At 35.0% G+C, this 20,768-nt stretch overlaps 2 protein-coding genes across 2 annotated transcripts; one reads left to right on the top strand and one right to left on the bottom strand.

Moving 5' to 3' along the window:
- The first annotated feature begins 4,528 nt into the window (after positions 1-4,528).
- Positions 4,529-5,776, top strand: LOC135145265 (uncharacterized). The gene is made up of 2 exons (XM_064077379.1): positions 4,529-4,900; positions 5,016-5,776. Exons 1-2 carry the CDS (start codon positions 4,641-4,643, stop codon positions 5,728-5,730), a joined length of 975 nt encoding a protein of 324 aa, XP_063933449.1. The 5' UTR covers positions 4,529-4,640; the 3' UTR covers positions 5,731-5,776.
- Positions 5,777-10,060: 4,284 nt separating this feature from the next.
- On the bottom strand, positions 10,061-15,043 carry LOC135145245 (structural maintenance of chromosomes protein 2-like). The gene is made up of 12 exons (XM_064077356.1): positions 14,975-15,043; positions 14,447-14,549; positions 14,105-14,180; positions 14,005-14,054; positions 13,813-13,851; positions 13,138-13,274; positions 12,738-13,051; positions 12,591-12,678; positions 10,767-12,533; positions 10,492-10,635; positions 10,243-10,432; positions 10,061-10,171 (listed from the first exon to the last, which is right to left on the bottom strand). Exons 9-12 carry the CDS (start codon positions 12,160-12,162, stop codon positions 10,102-10,104), a joined length of 1,800 nt encoding a protein of 599 aa, XP_063933426.1. The 5' UTR covers positions 12,163-12,533; positions 12,591-12,678; positions 12,738-13,051; positions 13,138-13,274; positions 13,813-13,851; positions 14,005-14,054; positions 14,105-14,180; positions 14,447-14,549; positions 14,975-15,043; the 3' UTR covers positions 10,061-10,101.
- Between the last annotated feature and the right edge of the window lie 5,725 nt (positions 15,044-20,768).

The raw sequence follows: 20,768 nt of genomic DNA, 5'->3' as shown, positions 1-20,768 counted from the left end.
CGATCTGATGGAAGATGGCGACCGTCGTGATGCTCCCAAAGACACTTGAAGCGGAATCAGCAACTAGCAAGTACCATTCCATCGGTCTCCTGTCAGCAGTCGGCAAAGTTGATAAGACCGTTTTACTGCGCCGTTTTAAAGAGGTCGTTGACGCTCGAGACGCCTTGTTGGAGTTTCAATTCGGTGTTCGGCTAGAGCACTTAACGGCACGGCAGCCTCTCCGCTTATCTAAATAGACCACTCGCGCTTTTATCTTTAAAAAGGCAACAGGCGCTGTCTTCCTTGACGTTGAAAGGCATTTGAAATTGATCAAGTTTGGCAAGAAGGTCCGCTACACAAACTGCGTTCGTTATCCGTTCCTTACGGTCTTTACAACGTACTGAAGACATATCTAAATGACCGCGTCTTCAACTTCCGCGTGGGAGGCACACAGCCTCCACTGCGATCTCTGAGAGCAGAGGTCCCTCTGGATCGCTTACGAGGGATGTGTCCTTGCAGCCTAATCCACACTCACGAATCGCCCTCTACGCCGATATACGATCGTTCACTCATAGTCAAAATCTCCCGCCTCGCTTGCAAGCATCTACAGCGCTATCTGGACGTCCTAGCTGACTAGTGCCGTGAGTAGAAAGATGCTATAAATGTGATGAAGAGCAAAGCGCTTGTAACTACAGAGAGAAACGCCCCTTTGTTGGCGCTCTTAACCCTTGATGGCTTGATGATTCCGTGGTTCCTCAAGCGAAATACTTGGGGGTCATCTTTGACAGTGGCGAAGGTCAAGGCAGCAACGAAGGCGCTTACCTTTTAATACGCGGTAAGAGCAAGCTTTCTCTGCGTAACAAAAAGCAATTGTATTTTTCTTACATCCAACCAATAATTTCATACGCGTCTGCTTCTGGACCTCCGAGTTTTACTGCAATAGCGTCGACACTTCAGGTGCCACAGATAAAATTGCAGCGCCATGGTTTATGCGATATGAAGCTCTTTGCCAAGACTCTTCAGCCGGGCCCTTTAGATGTTGTCTTACAACTCAATGGCACTCATAATAGGCTAGCCAGGCACACTTATTGCCTACTGATGAGCAGTCTTATTTACGGGCCATGGAACGGGGCGCGTTGTTACCGTCCTCGTGCCGCGCGTAAACCCTAATATATGTTTGCCAACGACAAGAAAATGATAGCTGATCGACGACGGAAAGCTATTTTGTGTTATGTCTGTGATCACTTCTTGTGGAGAGCTTGTGTGTTCGAGGTTTCTTGACTCGACCAAGTTCCAGGAACTCTCAACAATCAATAAATAAATAAAGACAAAGTTCTTAGCTATTAAAGATGGTGTAGAATTTTTTTATTATTATAATGCTCATAATGATCGCTGATAAAATGTTTAATACTGTGTTTGTTAAGATGTTAAGAATTATTTTTTCCACAGGTAAGAAAGGCATATAATTATTAAGTTGTTGATAATAAGAGGGATTATGTTTTGAATCTTTAACGGTGAGACTGTCCGCAGTGTTGGTTGTAGCGATAAAGCTAATGGTTATGGTGGCCCTTTTTTACAGTTGTTTTGCCTTTATTAAATTACTCTATTATAAAGTTGACATACTACAGTCAGGCCTAACTTCGGAATGGGTCTAAAGTGCTGCTGCTTAAATTGTTTTATAATTTAGACAAAAGGTCCTCTACTTCGTAGAGGGCCGTTAGGGCGGGGGGAAGGTGTCAGGTCTCCTGTAAAGAATGTAAGCAATTGGGTCCTAGGTGACGTTTTGAACAAACAAAACATTGAGATGATATAACTACTTATCATAGCTCTTCACAATAATGCGACGAAAATATTTAGGAAGCGTTTTCCATCTTCAACTTACCATGCAAGTGAGTTCTTCGGACTAACGATGGAACGCCTTTAAATATCCGCCACAGTCGATCTAAATTGCTTGAAGTCACTTAATGCTTAGTGCCAAACGACCACGCCACGGATGCTTAAGTCAAAGTCGGCCGAAAATTTGCAAAAAAGCTTAATTTTGTACTTACTGAGAATGAATTTTTTTAACACAAGAGGAAATAAAGTTTTTCAAATGCTAACTTTGCTTTAAAGATGAGGTAGTTAACATGATGGAGCCACAAAATATGCCTATAGATCAAACATTCAAGTACTTTACTTTCGTGTGCCTAGGGACTGCTTGGCTGCTAAGCGTTATAATAGATGTTCTTGTTCTCCTCTTTGATACAAATATAGCTTTGCTCCTAAAAGGGTTAACTGTAATCCTCTACGGATTAAACTATACCTCAAGTTTAAAAACTTGCGTTTGCACTTATTTTAAAGCTAGAAAAGAAGATTTGAAGCAGACATAGACAGGCATATCATCCGCAAACTGTGACAAAAAAGTGGAGGTGCTCTCAGGCCTGGGTTTGTCCAACAAGTATAGAGCAAATGAGTTGAAAGATTGGCAGCAAGGCTTGTTGGAGTCACATTAGCTAGTTTTTAAAAAATGAGCTAGCTTTTCTCACTCTGACGTAAAAAGTCCATTGATGCAGGAAAGATTAAAGAAGTGAAAGAAGATAACCCTGGTATTTTTAGGATAAATAGTATCATAGAAGCCCAGCGAGCCATACCTTGGTGAGGCTTCTTTGCACGTCCTCTTATTGTTATTAAACTGTTTCATAGTGTCTGAAAAACGCAAAACCTGCTGCGTAGTAGAGTGACTCCGGAATTAAAACTAATATTTTGGTATGCAACGGGTATCCCCCACAAACTTTCGCAATTGTCTTAAGCATTACAGCTTTAGCTATTTGCCAATACGTGACAAAGGGTTTATAGGTCGGTTGTCTTTCTAATTTGAAAAGGAAGTTTTAATTTAGGAATGCACACGACTGCTGTCGTTTTTCCTTCGTTCAGACAGTGAACAGAACGCAAAAGAATAAAAATAAGTGAAACTAAGCTCTTTTTTTGTCTCGGGAAAGTTTTTAAGCATGTCTTTGGTTACACCGTCAGAACCTAATGCTTTTTTAGTATGCAGAAGGTTTATAATTGATTTGAAATCTTTCGTATCGGTATATTCGCAAGTTTTTATTCCGAGGATATTTTCGGTTGCAGGGGCTACTTTTTAAAGAGCAGGCAGTAACTAAATAAACATTGCCCGAAAACATTATCCTTAACTATATCATCATAGGTGTCATCGGTTGCTGTTATAAGGGGCGAAGGCTTTTCCTGAGATTTCATATGTATTTGACATAATCGCCTGTAGGATGTAGGGTTTCCCAAATTTTAAAGCTCGGGGAATTTCGATTCTCAATTTCTTTAAGCAACTAAAGCATTTTTTAATTTTTTTGTCTAGTTTGTTAAGAATCGTTTATCTCCGGGGTTTCTGGAGGTTACGTAACTACTTTTTTTTCGCCTTTTTAAGTTGAAATGATACCTAATTCCCTGAGGTAAGCGTGCTTTACGCTAAGAGACCGTTACTGTAACAAAGACCATTTATGTGCTTGAAGAACTGTAGTCTCATAGCGGGCTACCAAGTCCTTAAGGGTAACTGATGGAGCCAAAGTAAATAGACTTGCTTTTCAAATCACTTTTTTAATTTTCTTCAGTCCTTATACCTTCGTAATAATTGTGGTGAAAGCCAAATTTGTAGAGCACGGGAGAGCTGTCTGAGGAGGGAATCCAATACCGTTACTAAGTTCAAGGCAATCCCCATGTTTTTTGTAAAGGTAATGTCAAGTACATCTGAGGCCCCTTTTGGAGGCAAGTCTGTCGTTCTACAGGAGCGGAAACAAGTAATCCTCTTTTTTTCAGCGTAGTTGTAGAGATCCAGTCCTATAGGATTTCCCAATTTTACTATTTTTAGAAGGTTCTTTGAAGTTTACATCATCGCAAAGAATTCCAGTTTCACGATGGTCCAAAATAATGTTCATTTCTTTAGAAAATAAAAACAGTTCTGGGGGGAGGGGGAGAGGGGGGGATCTTATACGAAGAAACAATCACCATCTCCTCTTGGCTATAAAGATTGACCTAGATAGCCAGTGCTTCAATCGATATATATGAGTGAGCTCACGGCTTTTTAGTAGTAAATGACTACTTCCAATTATTTCGAGTAGAGCCTGTTATGCCGGTAAAACAAGTAAATGAGAAAATTAAGTAAACATACTGGTTTTAGATGGGTCTCATTTGTTAAGGCAATACTAATTTTCTGATTATTAAGAAAGTGTTGAACTAAAATGGTGGATGGAAAGTTGTCATATAAAGTTAAACAATTTATCAAGCAAAAAATATCAACGTAAGTACAAGCCCTTCATTTTTACTTTGACCGTCTTTATATAATGAGGGCCTACAATATGATCATTGCAATGCGCTAAATTGTGTCCTGAATAAGGTTTCCTACTAGCATAGTGTAAAACTTTAGGGCGATCTGATAGGGCCTTGACGAATGTACTAGATACCACATTTTGCAAGGTATTGTGCGAAAATTTACGTTAACAATTGACTTATTTACTTATTCAATGTTTCTTAAAGCGGTGAACTTTGGTGTTAGCTTCTAGTGTACCTAGTTGTGTTCTTGACTGTTAACCGCAGTGACTTATGGTGGTCATGCAAGTTTCGCTTTTTTTAAAAAGCATTGAAAACTTTTAATTGCAATAATTTGTACTATGTCAAGGGACAAACTAGGCTTGTCTCATCCCGACTTATTAGAAAACGTAAAAGACTTTAATTCTAAACTTGTTTTTAACTATCAACCTGTACCAGATATTGAGTTATCACAAGAAGTATGTTTTCAGGATAAAGCAAATAACAACGGTGCTTCCGAAAAGGAACAAAACCCGAAAATTACATTCTCCAGAATAGTCCGGTCCCAAGAAAATTCACCCAGAGGAATACTACTTAACCAAAAAAAATTTCTTTTAGAGCGGTATGGTCCATCTGCTTTGTATACTTTTCAATCAAAAAATTTTAATATATACCGTTTTTTTTTGTTAAGCTAGCTGTATTATTATCTAAAAACTTTTTGTTTATTTAAACCTTAGCGGAAAATCTAGTGCTAAAAAAGTTCACTTCTTCTCCAATAATCTTTTGACCAGGAATACAAGCTGTGATGACTTTGCTTTATGGTATGGCAGGGCCACGGAGACGGTAGATGGCAAAAAACTAAATTTTGGCAACTGCAACGGTTTAAAAGGATCGCAGGGCTCCCTTGAAAAGGATGATGACTGCTCTTGTGCTTGTCATAACTCTGCCTTTGCTTCCTCCTCTACCACCCCAACTATCAATTCTTGTGTGACTTGTAGCAGTTTTTGTAGTAGTAAAGTTGAACACCACGCAAAAGAAATTGAATTTAATATTATGGTAGATAAAACAAGTAATACTCTTAGAAAGGAAAGGAAAAAAAAGTTTATAAATAGAAGAGTTAGCCCTGAGGCGAATGCTAAATTTTTTGGATTTTACGGACACACAGATTACGCCGCCAAGAAGAATACTTATAAGGTGGATAAGGACTTCAGTGGGGATGACTCAGGTAACCTTGCTAACAATAATGTTGATCGGATGGAGCCGCCTTTATACCCAAAAGAAATAAAAGAAACTTCTAATAAAAAGGAGCCCGAAAAGCCTTTGGGTTCTCACTTAAAAGAGGAAGAGGCAGGGGTTATAGTTCCCCGCCATAGAAAAACCCGAAGCTTAAATCGATTTACGGTTGAAGAAATAGTGCTTCCACTAGCAGATATTAAAGAAAAGAAAAATTGACACACCTTAAATCTTCGCACTCATTCTTTAAAGTTTTCCGTCGTACATCGTTCTATAATTAATGCTTTGTAGTTCTTTTATTTACACTAATTTATGGAACTCAAGAAGAAACTTCCAGGGAATATTAAAGCCTAACCTTTTTTGAATTCTTTTTTTTTTAAAACCTAATTGACGAGTTATAGTTTCATATTAAGCCAATTTCTTTTTTTTTAATAGCTCGCTAACTCTCTCACACAGTTGTAATTTTTACAATATAACATAGATTCTATTCCATAATAACTTTTATTAGTTAAGTAGATAACTCACATAATTTGACTATTATAACTTTATCGGATAAAAGCTACTTTAAAAAGTTGAGGTATACATATATAAATATTATTTTGAGTATACACAATATTTAAAAATTTTTAGAAACGCGTACAAATAAAATTGTGGGTTCGAAGTTGTCTGTATTAGGATATTCTATTATAAAATAGATTTAAAGTTAATTTAAGAAATCTTTGGTTAGTACTGTCAGTCCTTACAAATAAAGGCTTCAGATTGCGTTTTTTATATTTTCCACCTGAAATCATATATCTCCCTGCTGATAACTCTTCTTTTTATTTCCGTCTCACACTGACCCTATCTCAAATTCGGTTATGGAACCAAGAAATTTAAAGTGATTTTCCTCATCGTTTACAATAACTAGTCAGTATAATGCTATGACTTAAGGAAAAATGTTTTAAAATATCTGATTAAATGTTTTTCTTCACAACATACTACGCTCGGTCTTTCTTATCGCTTGATCGGTGTTGGTCCATCCTTCAAAGAGCTTTGAAAGTTTCATAACTATCTGAAGGGTAAATTTATACATAAATGTAAATTAACGATAAATATATATTGAAGATTTGGAGTTACTTTTATTTGTTTATGAAGATGACATTCTACAAGATAGGTTATTTTAAACCCTAAACTCCTTATTTTATCTTTTTCCCATGTCAAGCGGTAACTCTGCAACCGCCAAAAAGGGCATAAGGCTCTTGAAATGCGTGGTTCTGATGCCGCCGAAGACACTTAACCGCAACCAGCAACTGGGTAGTACCAATTCATCAACCCCCTGTCGACGATCATCAAAAAGGGAGACGGAGAAAAAAAGGAGAAGAGGGAGAAGCGATTATTTATTGCCCCATAGAGAAAGGGTATTTACATAACCAGGGGTTGAAACAGAGGATGAACAAAAGGGGGACATAGAAACACGAGCCTTATAAGATTTAATCAACATTTGTTAGCACTGGTATTAGAAATGATGCCTCATTCGTCGCCTTCAGTCATTTATCACCATCTTTTTGAGTAAAGTGGCGTTGGACGACTTTAAAATGGTTGCTAGAGTGCCCGAAAGCTGGCCACCCTTCTTTGACAGCTTCAGCACTTCTCGGCGACTAACCTTTGAGTGACTATTGTGAAACGCAATTAACCGTTTCTATTTTGTCTATGAAAATAATAAAGCATCAGCATATCTTTAGGGTTTTGCGTAGCAGCGCCAGCGGGCATTGGCGGAGGTTCATTAGAGATTATAGTAGGCGGTCAGGGCGTACACACTCTTCACAGCGACATGAGCAGCTGTTAGTGCGTACTTAATTATCGACTGCGTCCTTAGGTGAAGCGCAAATTAAATCATAAAAAAAGGATGTTCTGACTGTTGCTCTAAACTTTGTAAAGTACGTAGATAACTGTCCTTTGCAGTGATCCTGCCTTCACCTAACTCGAGTTGGACAATCTGATGATTCGTAGAGAGCTCATGCTGTGCGTTAACCGCAAGCGGTAGATGAATGTCGCTTCCTCTTTTAATGGCGAGTTATAGAAGTTTTTTACTTAGAACCAGGCATAGTTGTGGTTGCCTAGAGACACTAAGAATATATTACTAAAGAAATTAGTTTTAACCTGCTTTTACCTTCTTATTAACAATTAAAAAATATATAGCATAAAAAAGATTCAGACATATTATACTTTTGCTCTCCTTTTGAAAACCCCAAGTTTATTTAAAATTAAAAATATAAAAAACTATTTTGTTTAGACCCGATAGGATGTCTTTTATCGACATTTTTTCAGTAATTAGATTTCAAAGTTTTAGTCTATCAAAGTGCTCTAGCTTTTAAGTAACTATCTTGCCTACTTACTTCCCTATGCATATACCGAGGAGCTCTTAATGTTATTAGTCTATTAAATATAATTAGCTTGTTAACTATGTAGTATATGTTAACCATAACTCTAACTGTTATTTTAACGCTTACACTAGAGTAAGCTTTTATGCTTTATATATCTACTGTTTAAATTTACACTAGTTTTCAGATAAACCGATCTATAATCCCTGCTCTCACTACAATAGATACACCGCATTCAGTGTAGATGGTAAAAATTCTAAATAATAAAATAATAAAAAATAGTGAAAATAGATTTGGACGATCTAATGCCAACGCACCTTTCTAAATAGGGACGTTTTTGTTTATTTATGATAAAAAAGGATTTAAACAATGCTGGCAATCTTATTACATTTATTGTATAAAGTAAAAACACTCTTTTTCCTTCTGTTTTTCTTTTTGCTCTCTTGCTTTATTTTAACAGGTAAGTAGCCAAGCTCTATTTACAATAATGTCCTTTTAAAGCACCACCCAAGCATTATTAGTGAGTAAGGAGGTCTGTCAAGGACTGGCAAACCGGAGTAGCTACTTAGTTACTTAGAATCCTACCTGATCAGTATATTGCTATTGATGCAATTACTGATACTAAGTGTTGTAATAAGAGGATAACCGGCTTGGTCTGGCACATTATTTTTTCTAGAACTAATAGAAGTTTAATAAATATCGCTCAGGAGGTTCGTGATTTGGACAAGCTGGGTAGCCTTATGCAGTCATTTTAAATATGGTATGCCTCGTACAACAAATTTAATGTTGTCACCAGAGGGCATGTTTTTGGCTTTAGAAGAGGAGTTTGCGGACATAAGGAATTTGAACCGCATTGCCTTAAGCTCCAGAGTCGAATAATAAGACAAGAATGCAAGAATTAGCAAAAGAATGAAGCTTACTAGATTTCAGGCAATCCTACTAAATGATGGTATATAGGCCTACTTTAAGCAGCACGCATTGTTAAATCGAAATTGTTCTGGATCTAAATTAAGCTTAGAGGGCTCTTACCCTCTGCAATTTCGTGGGAGATCACAACTCAACAGAAGTATATGGCACATGAAGATTTAGCCTTGAGCGCAAGCTTGTCAAAGCTATCATAAACGAAGAAGGACGAGGGAACTGGCAATGGTATGAAAAGTCATAATATTATAAAAGCAAAGTTTAACGAAAATGTTTCGAGTGTGGAAAAGTGGGCATATTGCAAAAGGGAGCAGAAACCGAGAATTATAGAGGACTCCAGAGCGAGTGCTCTTAAGTTCATAATGGCTCAGGTAAAATTAGTTTGCATTCCGGGGGCCAGTTGCCACCTACGTAACGACATTAGAGTTATGAAGGATTTCCGACCCACCAGTGAAAGAGCCATGGGCATAAAGGGTCGGAAATTTTATAATAAAAAGGTTCTTTATTATATATATCGGCATTTTATGTAACTTGTGCAAGCTATAAAAGTTATAAAAGTTATTAATGAACGCCATTCACGAGCTGGTTTCGATAGCAAGTTTAGTAAAGTAAATATATTCACGTGCGAAAATTTATTCATATGATAGCTCTTGCGTTGGCTAAAACGTTAATCAGTAGTGTTTAAAAAAAACTCGAAGGGCACACTATAAAGTAAATGACCTTTTTTTACGCAAGTTCGTTGATTGTTTAGTAGACATTCAAATTTCTTTATAATACACAAGTTGAGCTAAAATAAAAAACGTCTTCTGTCAATGATATAGATGGCGATACCGATTTAAGTAAAATTTACATTTGGATAACCAGGATTCAAGGAAGCTAAAGCTAGAGAGCGAGGGAGAGAGGGCGGTTGCGGGCTTTTAGCAAACATATATAGGGTCCCATATATATAAACAAGTAAAAATAGACAATGCCACATAAATATACTTTAACTAGAATATACGTAAATACGATTGTTTAAAAAAAATGATAATAAAATATATTGCAAGATTTTTATAAGCGGACAACTTCACACCTAGAAAGGTAAATTGGTTATAAAATATAAAAGTTTTATGGGACAAAGAGCTTAACTAAACGCTCATTTTCGGCGTGAAGGAAGTAAAACACGAGTATGACGTGCAAACTAATTATTATAGTAGCAACAATGAAAAGGCAAAAAAAATTATATTTTAGTATATCAATTTATTCTATTAAATAAGAATTAAGTTCCGTCAAACTATTATTATCCTAATTACGTCCAACAGAAACGGTCTCAGTCGATAGTTTTGCGAAGCCGTTCTCCTCTTACAAAAAGTCCATGGTCGTCTGGGCAGGAAAAGTACCTACAACAGTCAAGGCCAACGTTATATGGACTATATACAATGACTGATATAACCTATAGTTAATCAAGTACCTAACATTACCGACAGAACCGTCGTTTTTACCAACTGGCCTCTCCAGATGGACGCCATACCAGATACCCCCCTGAAACTTTGTGGGACCGACATACTTCAACACGCCGTTCTCCGCGTTAACACTGACCCGATCTCCAACTTTAAATGGTTTGACAGAATCGTCGGTAGCAATGAAAGTGATGAGGGCAGCTGGAGATGTTTCGCTCAAATAGCTATAAGGAAAACTTATATACTAAAAAGTGAGGCACCCTCATTTTGGCTAACAGGAGCAATATTGAGTGGAAGAGTCTCGGCGGAAGAAAGTTTCTCGGACTCATGAGTAATATCTTGTTTTATTTTTATAGCGGCTTCTTCAAGTGCAGCAATGATAAGAGAGTTTTGCTGCTTAGTATCTAAAGCCAAATAAAGTTGAATGATTTAGACTAATACTAGTAGGCATAATATATAAGTTTTAGGCCACGTGTTTTGTATTTTTCAAAAAAAAATTTTACACTCTAAAAGCAGTTGCACTATATATAGGAACCTCTTAAGCTTTCAAAAACTTTCATATGTACAACATTCGGGTTGGCTGAAACTTGTTGGTTTAGTAGGTCCTCTTGAGTGTTTTTTAGACTTTTTAACTTTTCGTGATAATAGAGGCAGAGCATCTCCACAATTCGTTTTAACAACACCGTTTTAGTGCCCTTTAACTTTAGCGAGTCCATGATAATATCATTATACTCTGATATCTTTAGTATGTAATGTTGTAAACTCTCCTGTTGTGGAGTGCCAGTAAATACTTCGCTTGTAGATCTTTTCTCCTGTTCAATTTGTTGTTTAAAGTTTTTACAGATATTAATAATTTTTCTGTGTAAGAAAGCTAGTGATTTTGTATCCTTTAGTTCGGGGTTCGTTTTTATAATCTCTGTAGAAGGCAGCGGATCAATAACTGTGAGCAACTCTCGAGCGTGTTTGTCTTGTTTTAAGAGGTCGCTTAGAAGGTGCTCCTCACCAGATATTAGGTTTTTTAAAAATATCATAAAAGTTCTCTTATGCGATATAAGTACTTTATTTTTAGTGAGTAATTCGCTAAGATAAGAATATACATCGATTAAAGTTTGCTTTTCATTACTTAATAGGTTGAAAAGGATGGTGTTCTCAAGGTTATTATAACGCAACTCTTCTTGAAGTCTAGTACAATCTTTTTCGAGGGCAAGCTCCCGCTCTAACAGTAATGCGCGTTCAGCATTTGCTTCTCTAATGTTCTCCTTTAGTCCTTTGATGAGTTTTTCATTGCAACATTTTATTTTTGACACACTCATATTATCTTTATTTATTTCGCTAAACTCTCTTTCTAACTGCTTATAAGGCTCCATGGGCATACAATCATTGCGAGCTACTAATGCCACTTCCAGTCCTTCAATTCGCTTTTCAGCAGTTTCTTTATTATCTATTAAGCAATTGACCACTTCGCTAGCATTTCTAAGCTCCTGTCTCAAAACAGTAGCCTGTTCACACGAACTTTCGAGCTTCTTTTCCAGTGCTGAGAGATGTAACTTTTGCTGATTCTGCGAATGTACAAGTTCCTCTTTTTCTTCTAACAGTTTCTGGAATTCAATAGAAGCTCTGGCCTCTTTTAAAGCAAAATTGCGTTCTTTTTTTAACTCCAAGTTTTCCATTTCAAGCGCAATTTTCGCCTCTAGCAATATATTTATCTCAGCGAAACTTTCCTCAAACTTTTGACTGAGCTCTTTAACAGCAGTCTCCAAATAACGAACAGTTTCACATAAAAGCTTTTTCTCCCCTAAAAGTTGTTCAACCTTTTCCTTACACGCCAGAAGATCCTCTTCTAGAAGCCTCTCTTTAGACAGTTTATCGGTGTATTCGATATTATTTCCCCGAAGTCCTTCTTCTAAAGAATCACAAGCTATGAACAACATATTTTTGTCCTCAATAGCTTTCTCTGGTTCCTGGTTCAGAGTATTTAGCTTCCTTTCCAAGTGTTCTTTTTCCTCAGAAATGTCGCTTTGTATTATATAGTTACGATGGCCTAACAACGAGATAAACTGAAGTCTACAGGATACTAAGAATTCTTGCAAACTTTTTTTTAGCCATTTTATTTCTGCTTTCTCCTCCTCTATACAGGTATGCAACAGTTTACTAATAGTTTGTCCATCTTCTATACGTAAAACCCGATCTTGAAGTTCCCTAAGGTTTTCTACTAATAATTGCTCTAATCTAGAATAATTATTATGTTTATCAATTTCTCTTGTATTGAATTTCGATACATCGCCATCACTACTGTAACGTCCTTCACCAAAGTAGAGTAAAAAAAAAAAAACAAAAAAAAGAAGACATTGCAGTGTACGTAGAGCCAAGTGTTTTGCATCGGAAGGAAGTTCTATTAGACTAAGTTCAGTTTTCACTTTTTCTAAGCTTGATGGACCTTCCTCTGCCTAATATATTTTTAGTGAGTTCTATAGAGGTGCTGGAAGCTAAGAACATAGATAAAAACTTTTTCGGGGTAAAGAAAGCATCGCAAGGTTTCAGGTTGCAACAAATAAATGACGTGCTTAACGTAACTCAGGAAACTTCGAAACAACTCGATTACATTGGTTACTCTATACTGACCCGTCCAAATAATAGGTCTTGTTTCTTCTACTTTTTGGTTGGAGAAGTGATCGTATTGGTCATGAAGAACTTCTTTTAAAAGGGTGTCTAATTCTATAACACTTTCTAATAAGTCGGACAAGGTTCCCTTATGCGTGCTCCCCTCAAACGAATTTTCGGATGTCGCGAGGACGCCGTTCGATGTTGATTGAAGGGCTTCTGATAAAAAAAAAAAAGGAGTGTACGCAAGAAAACCTTTTTAACCACTATAGAAAAATTAGCGGAGTAGGCCGTTTCCCCAACACCTTTTGAAGGTTCACCGATTTCTTTACTATTTTCTTGAAACCTTTCATAAGAATATTTGAATCGAAGTTCCTCAAGCTTTTTCTTTAAATGATTGTTTATTTTCTCCCACTTTACTAACTGGCCCTTCAGCCTGTCACTGTACATAAAACTCATAAGAGTTGTGTGGAGCGAGGTCAACTATATATATTGAAGCAAGACAAACTTATTAAATAACTGAAGCAACTTGCTAACTTTTTTTCACCTTCTCAACTCCAACAAAACAACGAAATTATATAACCAGTTCTTTTTATGGTGCTTTACTATACTGGCTGGCAGTATAGGCCTCGCACGAGGTGGTGTCTAACTGCAATGAAAAGAAAATTATTTTTAATGAGCCCCATAAAACTTTTTATTTTTTTCTTTTATTAATATATTATAAGTACGGTGGCATAGCAGCTGTATTTCTAAATAATAGTAAGTTAACGCTAAGTGAAAGCACCGTCGGCGCCTTTTTTTAAAATAAAACTTTTAAGGCTTAAAAACTTGAGTTGAACAACACTACGTGAGCCTTTCAACCCTGATGTGTTGCAATTGGAGGAGAGAAAAGATTATCAAGAAATAGTACGAAACAAACTGCACATGCACAAAAAAAATTCTCGCGTTAAAGAAAAATAAAGAAATAGTCAGAGATGTACCTCGTGGCGCTATTAGCCAAGCCTTCAGCAGCAGTAGCACTATTAAAAGGAAAAAACCAAAGTAAAGCAGATAAAATGCTGAGAGGAATTCATTATCAATAAATTATGATATTAACTTTTGAATGTGTTATAAAAATCATGTGCATGCCACATGACTTGAGTTTTAATTAATAAGTTTGTAATAAAAGTAACCCGTCCGAAGTGCCGCCAGACGGCCTGCTCTTAATTCCGGCATCTTTCAACTAAAAAAAAATAGAGCAACATATGAAACAAAAGATACACGCAACGTTACTTGTATGCTCTGCTCGCACAACTTTTCCTGGCATAAGCTGACGGTGTCGCGGTAGTTGCTAACCCCCTCAGTCAACCTTAATAAAAAATCTTTTTTTAAACCAATTAAGAAACTCTCGAAACCACCGCCCCCATTTTACTTGGTTAAAAAAAAGGCCAATAACCAATAAACGCCATTTTGCTGACCAATCGAACATTAAAAAATTATGTGCGAAGTAAAGTTCAAACCATCTAAAGTTAGCCAAACAGTATTATACTATCCAATAGAGCACATTCGAGTTTGTTACTAATCATCAAGCCAAAGTACTTTTCTCTTAAAACTGCTTTACTAAGAAAAAAATACTTTACACATTCCTCAGACAATCTGCGTTTCTCCAATATAAGCGTCTCCTTTTCGTTTTCTTCAGTAAATTCTATAATTCCCTTTTCAAAAAACCGTGGCGAATCTAAAGAAAACGAGAAAAAAATAATATAAGTGCAAATACTGGATCTTTTAATAGCAGATCTAAAGTTGTTTGTTACTAAAAAGCATCGTAAAATGTCAGGAACACGGATGCAGCTTTTAATTAAAATCAAAACAACTTCTCTTCTTTTACAGAAAATCAGCTCGGTAAAGTATATGAAATATGCATCACTTGCAAAGCAAAAATTGGCACCCATCAAAATCTCATTGCTATTATTTATAGTATTTAACCAGTAATAATTTGCTTTAAATAAAAACTATAAAAAGTCGAGAGATCTCAGGAAGTAGAGAAGTAGTAAAAAAAGAAAGTATTTAGATGATGAACGCCGAAAAATCGAAAGCAGGTACATAAAATTTGCGAATTTTTTTTACACGTGCTTTATAAACAATAAGGGAAGAAAAAAAGACCTCGACAACCGCTAGTTTGCCCCCGCCCAGGTCTATTAGTTACAAGAAAATCTTCTATGGCGGTAGAGTCACGGAAATCTTTACATCCGTTATTACTATATTCCCCTTCATTGACTACTCCATATTCATTCTAAAAATTAAGTTTAATTTTCTTTTTTACTATTGCAATAGTTGAGAAAAATTATTGTAAAAATATAAATTAAAAAAAGATTGCATAAAGAGCTACTCAGAATTTCTTTTTGTTTTAATAAGCAGACCTCTCTTTGTACAATTAAATCCAAACCTAAATTTTGTTAACTTTTTCGTATACTTTGTAAAGGAAAGTGTAGTATTCTTGCTACCAAGTATATGTTCCTATCAGCAAAAACTAAATTGCATGAAATCCTCTGAACTATTTTCTTGCGGGTGACTTAAAGATGGATAGCAAGAAAAGAAAACTTTCAGTTAATATATAAAGTTTTGTTGTAGTTTGTCAATAACGAAATAAAAATTCCTTTTAACGTTAAAAAATTAAAAAGATTAAGTTACAAATTCTATTTAATTTATAACTGAATCTCCACAGAATGAATAAAAAAGTTTTAATAAACAAACTAAAAGTTAGACTATAAAAATTTGATCAATTAAATATAGAAACGGGTTAATACTGATTTACTAGTTAACAAAGTTTTCTATTCTTAATAAAACTTTTATTTAAAAAAGTATGAGCTGCTTTATCACATACTTTGAGTTGAAATTATAGTTAAGAAAAAAAAATAGATTTATAACTCGCTTACGATATTTTGTAATAATAAAATACTAAATAAGTAATAGTTATTAACAAGCATAATTTTAGGAGATACTATAGTATTATTACTAAGTTACCCAAATTTAAAAGGATTACAAATTGATGCCAGCTAATAATTAAATGTAAGTTATAAAAAACGAACAACAAAATTAAAAGCACAGACTTGAGTGTCATCGTTAGAAGCATTCTGCGAATAACTGTCAAAATATAATATATAAAATACAACTTATTAACAAGGGAAATATATAAGAAAGTTAACGTACGAGTTTAAATGTAAGTTTTGTCCTCTAGCTTTTAACTTTCTTGCACGATTTAAAAATTTGTTTATTGCTTCAGTAAAGGTTGTGGTATTTTGGGAACTTTCCTTGAAAAAAAGATTTTTTTAATAAAAATAAACTTGAAGAAAAAATAAAGAGGGAAATATTATATGATAACTACGGTTGCCGATTTTATACCCGTACTTGCATTATAAGAAACTTCGAAAAGCTAGATTATGTTAGAGAACTTTGGCAGTACTTTTAAAAAATTTTTAACTTCTCTGTAACTTGGGAGACTTTAATATGATTATAAAAAATGATTTTAGTCTTTTTAAAATATACAGTTACCAATTACTAAAAGTTTCAAGGGGTTTATATGCAGGCAAGAACAAAAAAGAACCCTAAAGATCCCTTTCACTCAGTGGCTTAACTGCAGCACATCCCCATCCTATAAAACCAAAACATTAAGACCGGACCGTTGTGAATAGCAAAGTTTGGTAAAGATAACTACAATCTTGTATTAGTTATCTGATTAATATTAATACTTTTATATAACTGCTTAAGAACAGTAATTGTTGTTGGTAAATTTTGAAATATAATATCTGTTAAAAATGTTGAAGCAAACCCTTCTTAGCAGATGATAGTTACTTTTGTTCACCTTAGTTATAAAATTTTTACTGTTGAAAAAGAAAGCTTAGTTCTATACCATTTTATTCCCTAAAGGTGGAAATGTAAAAATTCAAAGTGTTTAAGTCAAACTGCTTAACAAAAAATAAAGTTTTTGCAGGAAAGACAAACATCAATCTAAAAAGTTTTGTTAACTATGTGTTGTTAATTGGTTTATAAGTTAATAAGTACGTGAATCTTTTCCTTATTGTGGGAATTCTTTTTATTAAAAGTAGATTTGATGGAGCTACTTTGACCTCTCCAAAATAAAGATATAATACTACAAAAATAGATATTACTTTTTATGTATACTTTTTGTTATTAGACTACCTTGCAGTTTTGTTGTTAACGACTAAGGATTTTATTGCCATATCTTTTAAAGATATGGAAGTTTTTTTAATGTGTTGATTCTTTTCAAATATTTACTTTCTTATATTCTTTATAGAAAATCTTAAGTTTTTGAGAAACCTTATTTGTAGAAACACAATTCGATTTTTAATAGGAAGCGAGTTGTTTAATAAAAAAGAAGTATAACGACGAATATATTAAAAATATATATTAAACAGCATTTTATTATAAAAATAATATGCTTTGCAACCGAAGAAAAAAAAAAGTATAGTAGAAACGCGTACAAGGTCTATCGAAAGGTGTGTAAAACAAAACCCTACTTTATAATATCATAATATTTTTTGGGCAGGAGCACTACGATTAAGGCCTCGGGAAATACACTTTAAAACTATACTGTCCCACCAACCCTTTTTGGAGTAAACTCTATTGACGACTTTAGTTAAAAAAATTCAGCCCACAAAATATCTTAACTTTACATTATTTCAATTTAGGGTTAAACGTACCCCTTTTTATCTCTGGTGGGCTTACCATTAGGTTACGTAAATTAAAATGATCCCCGAGTTCGTTATTTTACTAAGATCGAGTTATCTAACGACTTTCACTAAACAAACTACAATAGCTATATATTACCAATACAATAATACTATTAATCGACATACAATAATATTCTTGTTTACTTCTCTATGATAGTATAGTTTCCAGTTTCTATTTGAGTGGTATTTAAAGCGTCTGCTGGCTGAGCATCTGATCACTTTGTCAGTTACTACAGCGATATACTAAACGCTTCTTCCAATTAACTAAATCCTTGAATGTTCTAAAAATCAAATCAACTCTTTGATACCGTAAAAACAGCTATTCAAATGGTAGCTAAAGGATTGCAATAAGTAATTACAAAGGAAAATATTGTAGATGACTCCATATATTTGAGGCAACAGAGTGCTCAAAGCCTTTCAGGTGAGTCCTTAATTTAATGTTTACAGAGCAAATGAAAAGTGGAGAGCTTATAAAGCAGTAAAGTTTTAACGATTAAAGTCAAAACCAGTTAAAAAATTTTTTCTTAAAAAAGCTAGAGTGGAAAGGAAATTATATATAAGTTTAGATAGTACAGTGGTCAAACAATCAAAAATGCTAGCTTACTATAAAAATTAAAACCGGAACACTGTTTATGTGGGAAAAGCAATGGGAAAAGTCAGACATTAAACACTGGAATGGTTTTAAAAAATTAATAAAATATTGATCCAAGGTAATTTACTTTGAGCGTTTAAATAAAGAGAGAAAAATCACCATGTATTAACTAATGTTAATAAATGTTACCCCTGCGAGACGTACTTGTAATTTAAACATCCTACTTTAACGATAATCCAAATTATAGGCGAGCCCATGCAATTCTTTATGCATTTTAACAATAATTTTTCCAAAAAAAAAAAAATATAAAAGACAGAGAATTAAATATAAACGAGATCTGTGCTTTATATATACCTATATATCTACGTTATGACAAACAGCCGAAATTTTTGGCTGACAGAGTAGTAGCAACACTGGCCAGTGATAAGCTTGGGACCTCCTTTCCTAAAGGTAATATTAATCGTTTTCACTTAAGCCTATCGGCTTTCTAAAAAGGAAGATGCATGAGCACTTGTGCGTCATGTCCAGAGTAAAGCAGACTCTGCGCTTAAGGATACCCAGCATCTGCAATAGTCATTAATAATTATATAAATTAAATAACAGGAGTTGGTTCACAGTTAAAGTATTAAAACGCACGTTGTTCAAGGGAGCGTTAAGTACTGTTTAAGCCTTGGTTTTAAAGCAAAACTAAACTCTAAGGTGTTTACTTTTTACAATAATCACTGGGTGTTACATAGATTGGATAACAAAATTCATGTAGCCAAATTTAAATTCTCCCTATACAGCGGTTAAGAAAAAGATGATTTGATGGCACTCATTTGAAACAAAAAGATCGCTGGCGGGTGGGCCAGAAATTTCTAAATAATGAAAGGTCAAGATTTACTTAACCCCCCCCTCCCAACAAAGGAAGCCTTAAAAATAGGATAAGGCCTGGATCACAAACTTTTGACCTTAAAAAGTTACGCCTCAATGCGGTTTCTTAACTTTATATATATATATTTTTCGCATGGGAGGTGAAAATCCAGTCCTCTGCTTATAGTGCATCAGGCCTTTCATAGTAGCGGTAGCTTCTTCAAGTCGGAACATCATTTAAATCCCAGAGAAACATTTCAAGTAGGTTCTAAGATCAACCTTGTGTAGGGCAGCTAAATAGAGAAGTTTTCGCCCTTGACGGGTTGTGCTTGATCCACACCAGAACACCACCCTTGAAAGCCTCAATAACGCGGGCTGCGAGGTTCGCAGTCCAGCGAAGGATTAATTTGGTAGATAAACTTGGCAAATCGAATGCAAGTAGCTTGCCTTTGGTGATTTAAGGTTTTTGCTATGCTGGCCAAATCGATAAACTTATGCACAATCACTACACTGGTTGGTTTCAGTCTAAGCAATTAACTATTAAAAAATGAACAATTTTACAACTTATATCTTGTCTCCCTAGATGACCCAAAATTTACATCTCACCCAAGATTTCTCTTTCTTTATTTCCTTTGCAGACTTTAATAACTTCATATTATAAAATACCGGGGTTACCAAATGTTTTAGTGTTCTACGGAAAATATTGCGAAAAATTGTGTACACAACTGACGATTTGTATGAAATTTATTATGTTTAAAGTATATCTCTTTACCTCCATTTAAGATGTTTACGCTAGTCTACTCTGGGTTTCGACGCTTTCTTTTCTATATTGACGTTAACAGTTAGGATATTAGCCGTTATGAACCTACCGCAAGCTAGTATGATCAATTCACAACCTTAAAGAATTTAGGTTACCCTATTAATTATAAACTATGACTACATTTTTTCCTATTTAAGGCGACTGCAGTAAATGTGATAAGTGTATATTGGTAAAAGTCGCACCCACAATATATTCCTTGATTTGCACAAGATGGAGATCTTCATTAGCTCAAATGATTGGTTTAATAACAAGGTAAGTAGGCAGATTTAAAGCTTCGTAGTCACCTCAGGTAACTGCTGTTACATTTTTATATAATTGTTGATTACCTTCACTTAACACATTAGTTCATTAACCTCTAGGAAGTAATAATTGATTATAAGTTTTACAAGAGAAAACACGATAATTTCTGAATGAACTGGTACCTACAAACTTTTTAATTTAAAGTTCAGAGTCCCAACTTTTAACCTGGGTTTCCCGGTAGATAGGGAAAAGGAGCCGATGCCCAGATGTTAGTAAACACTCCGTGTGCGAACACAGTGTTAGCTTAGTACTCCAAAAAGGGGGCACATTAGGGAAGGTATACGTTATTACTAATTCCTAAAAAAACGTACCTCAAATTAGGCAAGTCATTGGGCTAAAATATGTCTTCAGGTATTAACATAGTAGGGGACTGGTTAACTGATAAACCACGTGGTGCACCACTGTCTGTGTAGCCTGTCATCTCACGTGTTTCATGTTTGTCCCACATTTTGTAATTCTTCCCCAAATGTATAAAGATGATAACTCTACCTCTTTCTGTCAAAACTTTAAAACTTAAAGACCTTCGATTCTTTTTATGGACACTGACAAGGGTTTGAATAATAAAAATAATCTTTTTTTAACATCGTATACTATTTACTATAAAGCCACGCCGTATATTATATAATAGTAAAAAATATTTAA

This window comes from Zophobas morio, unplaced genomic scaffold (assembly GCF_036711695.1).
Source record: "Zophobas morio isolate AGI-343-1 ecotype UQ-CSIRO unplaced genomic scaffold, CSIRO_AGI_Zmor_V1 ptg000134l, whole genome shotgun sequence".
Taxonomy (NCBI): domain Eukaryota; kingdom Metazoa; phylum Arthropoda; class Insecta; order Coleoptera; family Tenebrionidae; genus Zophobas; species Zophobas morio.
The sequence above is the reverse complement of the archived record's forward strand: the minus strand, read 5'-3'. Positions and strand labels throughout refer to the sequence as shown.

Excerpts from the sequence above, each read along its gene's own strand:
- LOC135145265 (XM_064077379.1), top strand. The coding sequence starts at position 4,641 with ATGTCAAGGGACAAACTAGGCTTGTCTCATCCCGACTTATTAGAAAAC. Across the intron at positions 4,901-5,015 it reads AAAAAATTTCTTTTAGAGCG|CGGAAAATCTAGTGCTAAAA; the intron begins GTATGGTCCATC and ends TTTAAACCTTAG.
- LOC135145245 (XM_064077356.1), bottom strand. The coding sequence starts at position 12,162 with ATGTTGTTCATAGCTTGTGATTCTTTAGAAGAAGGACTTCGGGGAAAT. Across the intron at positions 10,636-10,766 it reads AGTTTTTGAAAGCTTAAGAG|ATACTAAGCAGCAAAACTCT; the intron begins GTTCCTATATAT and ends ATTTGGCTTTAG. Across the intron at positions 10,172-10,242 it reads GGTTCTGTCGGTAATGTTAG|GTACTTTTCCTGCCCAGACG; the intron begins GTACTTGATTAA and ends TGACTGTTGTAG.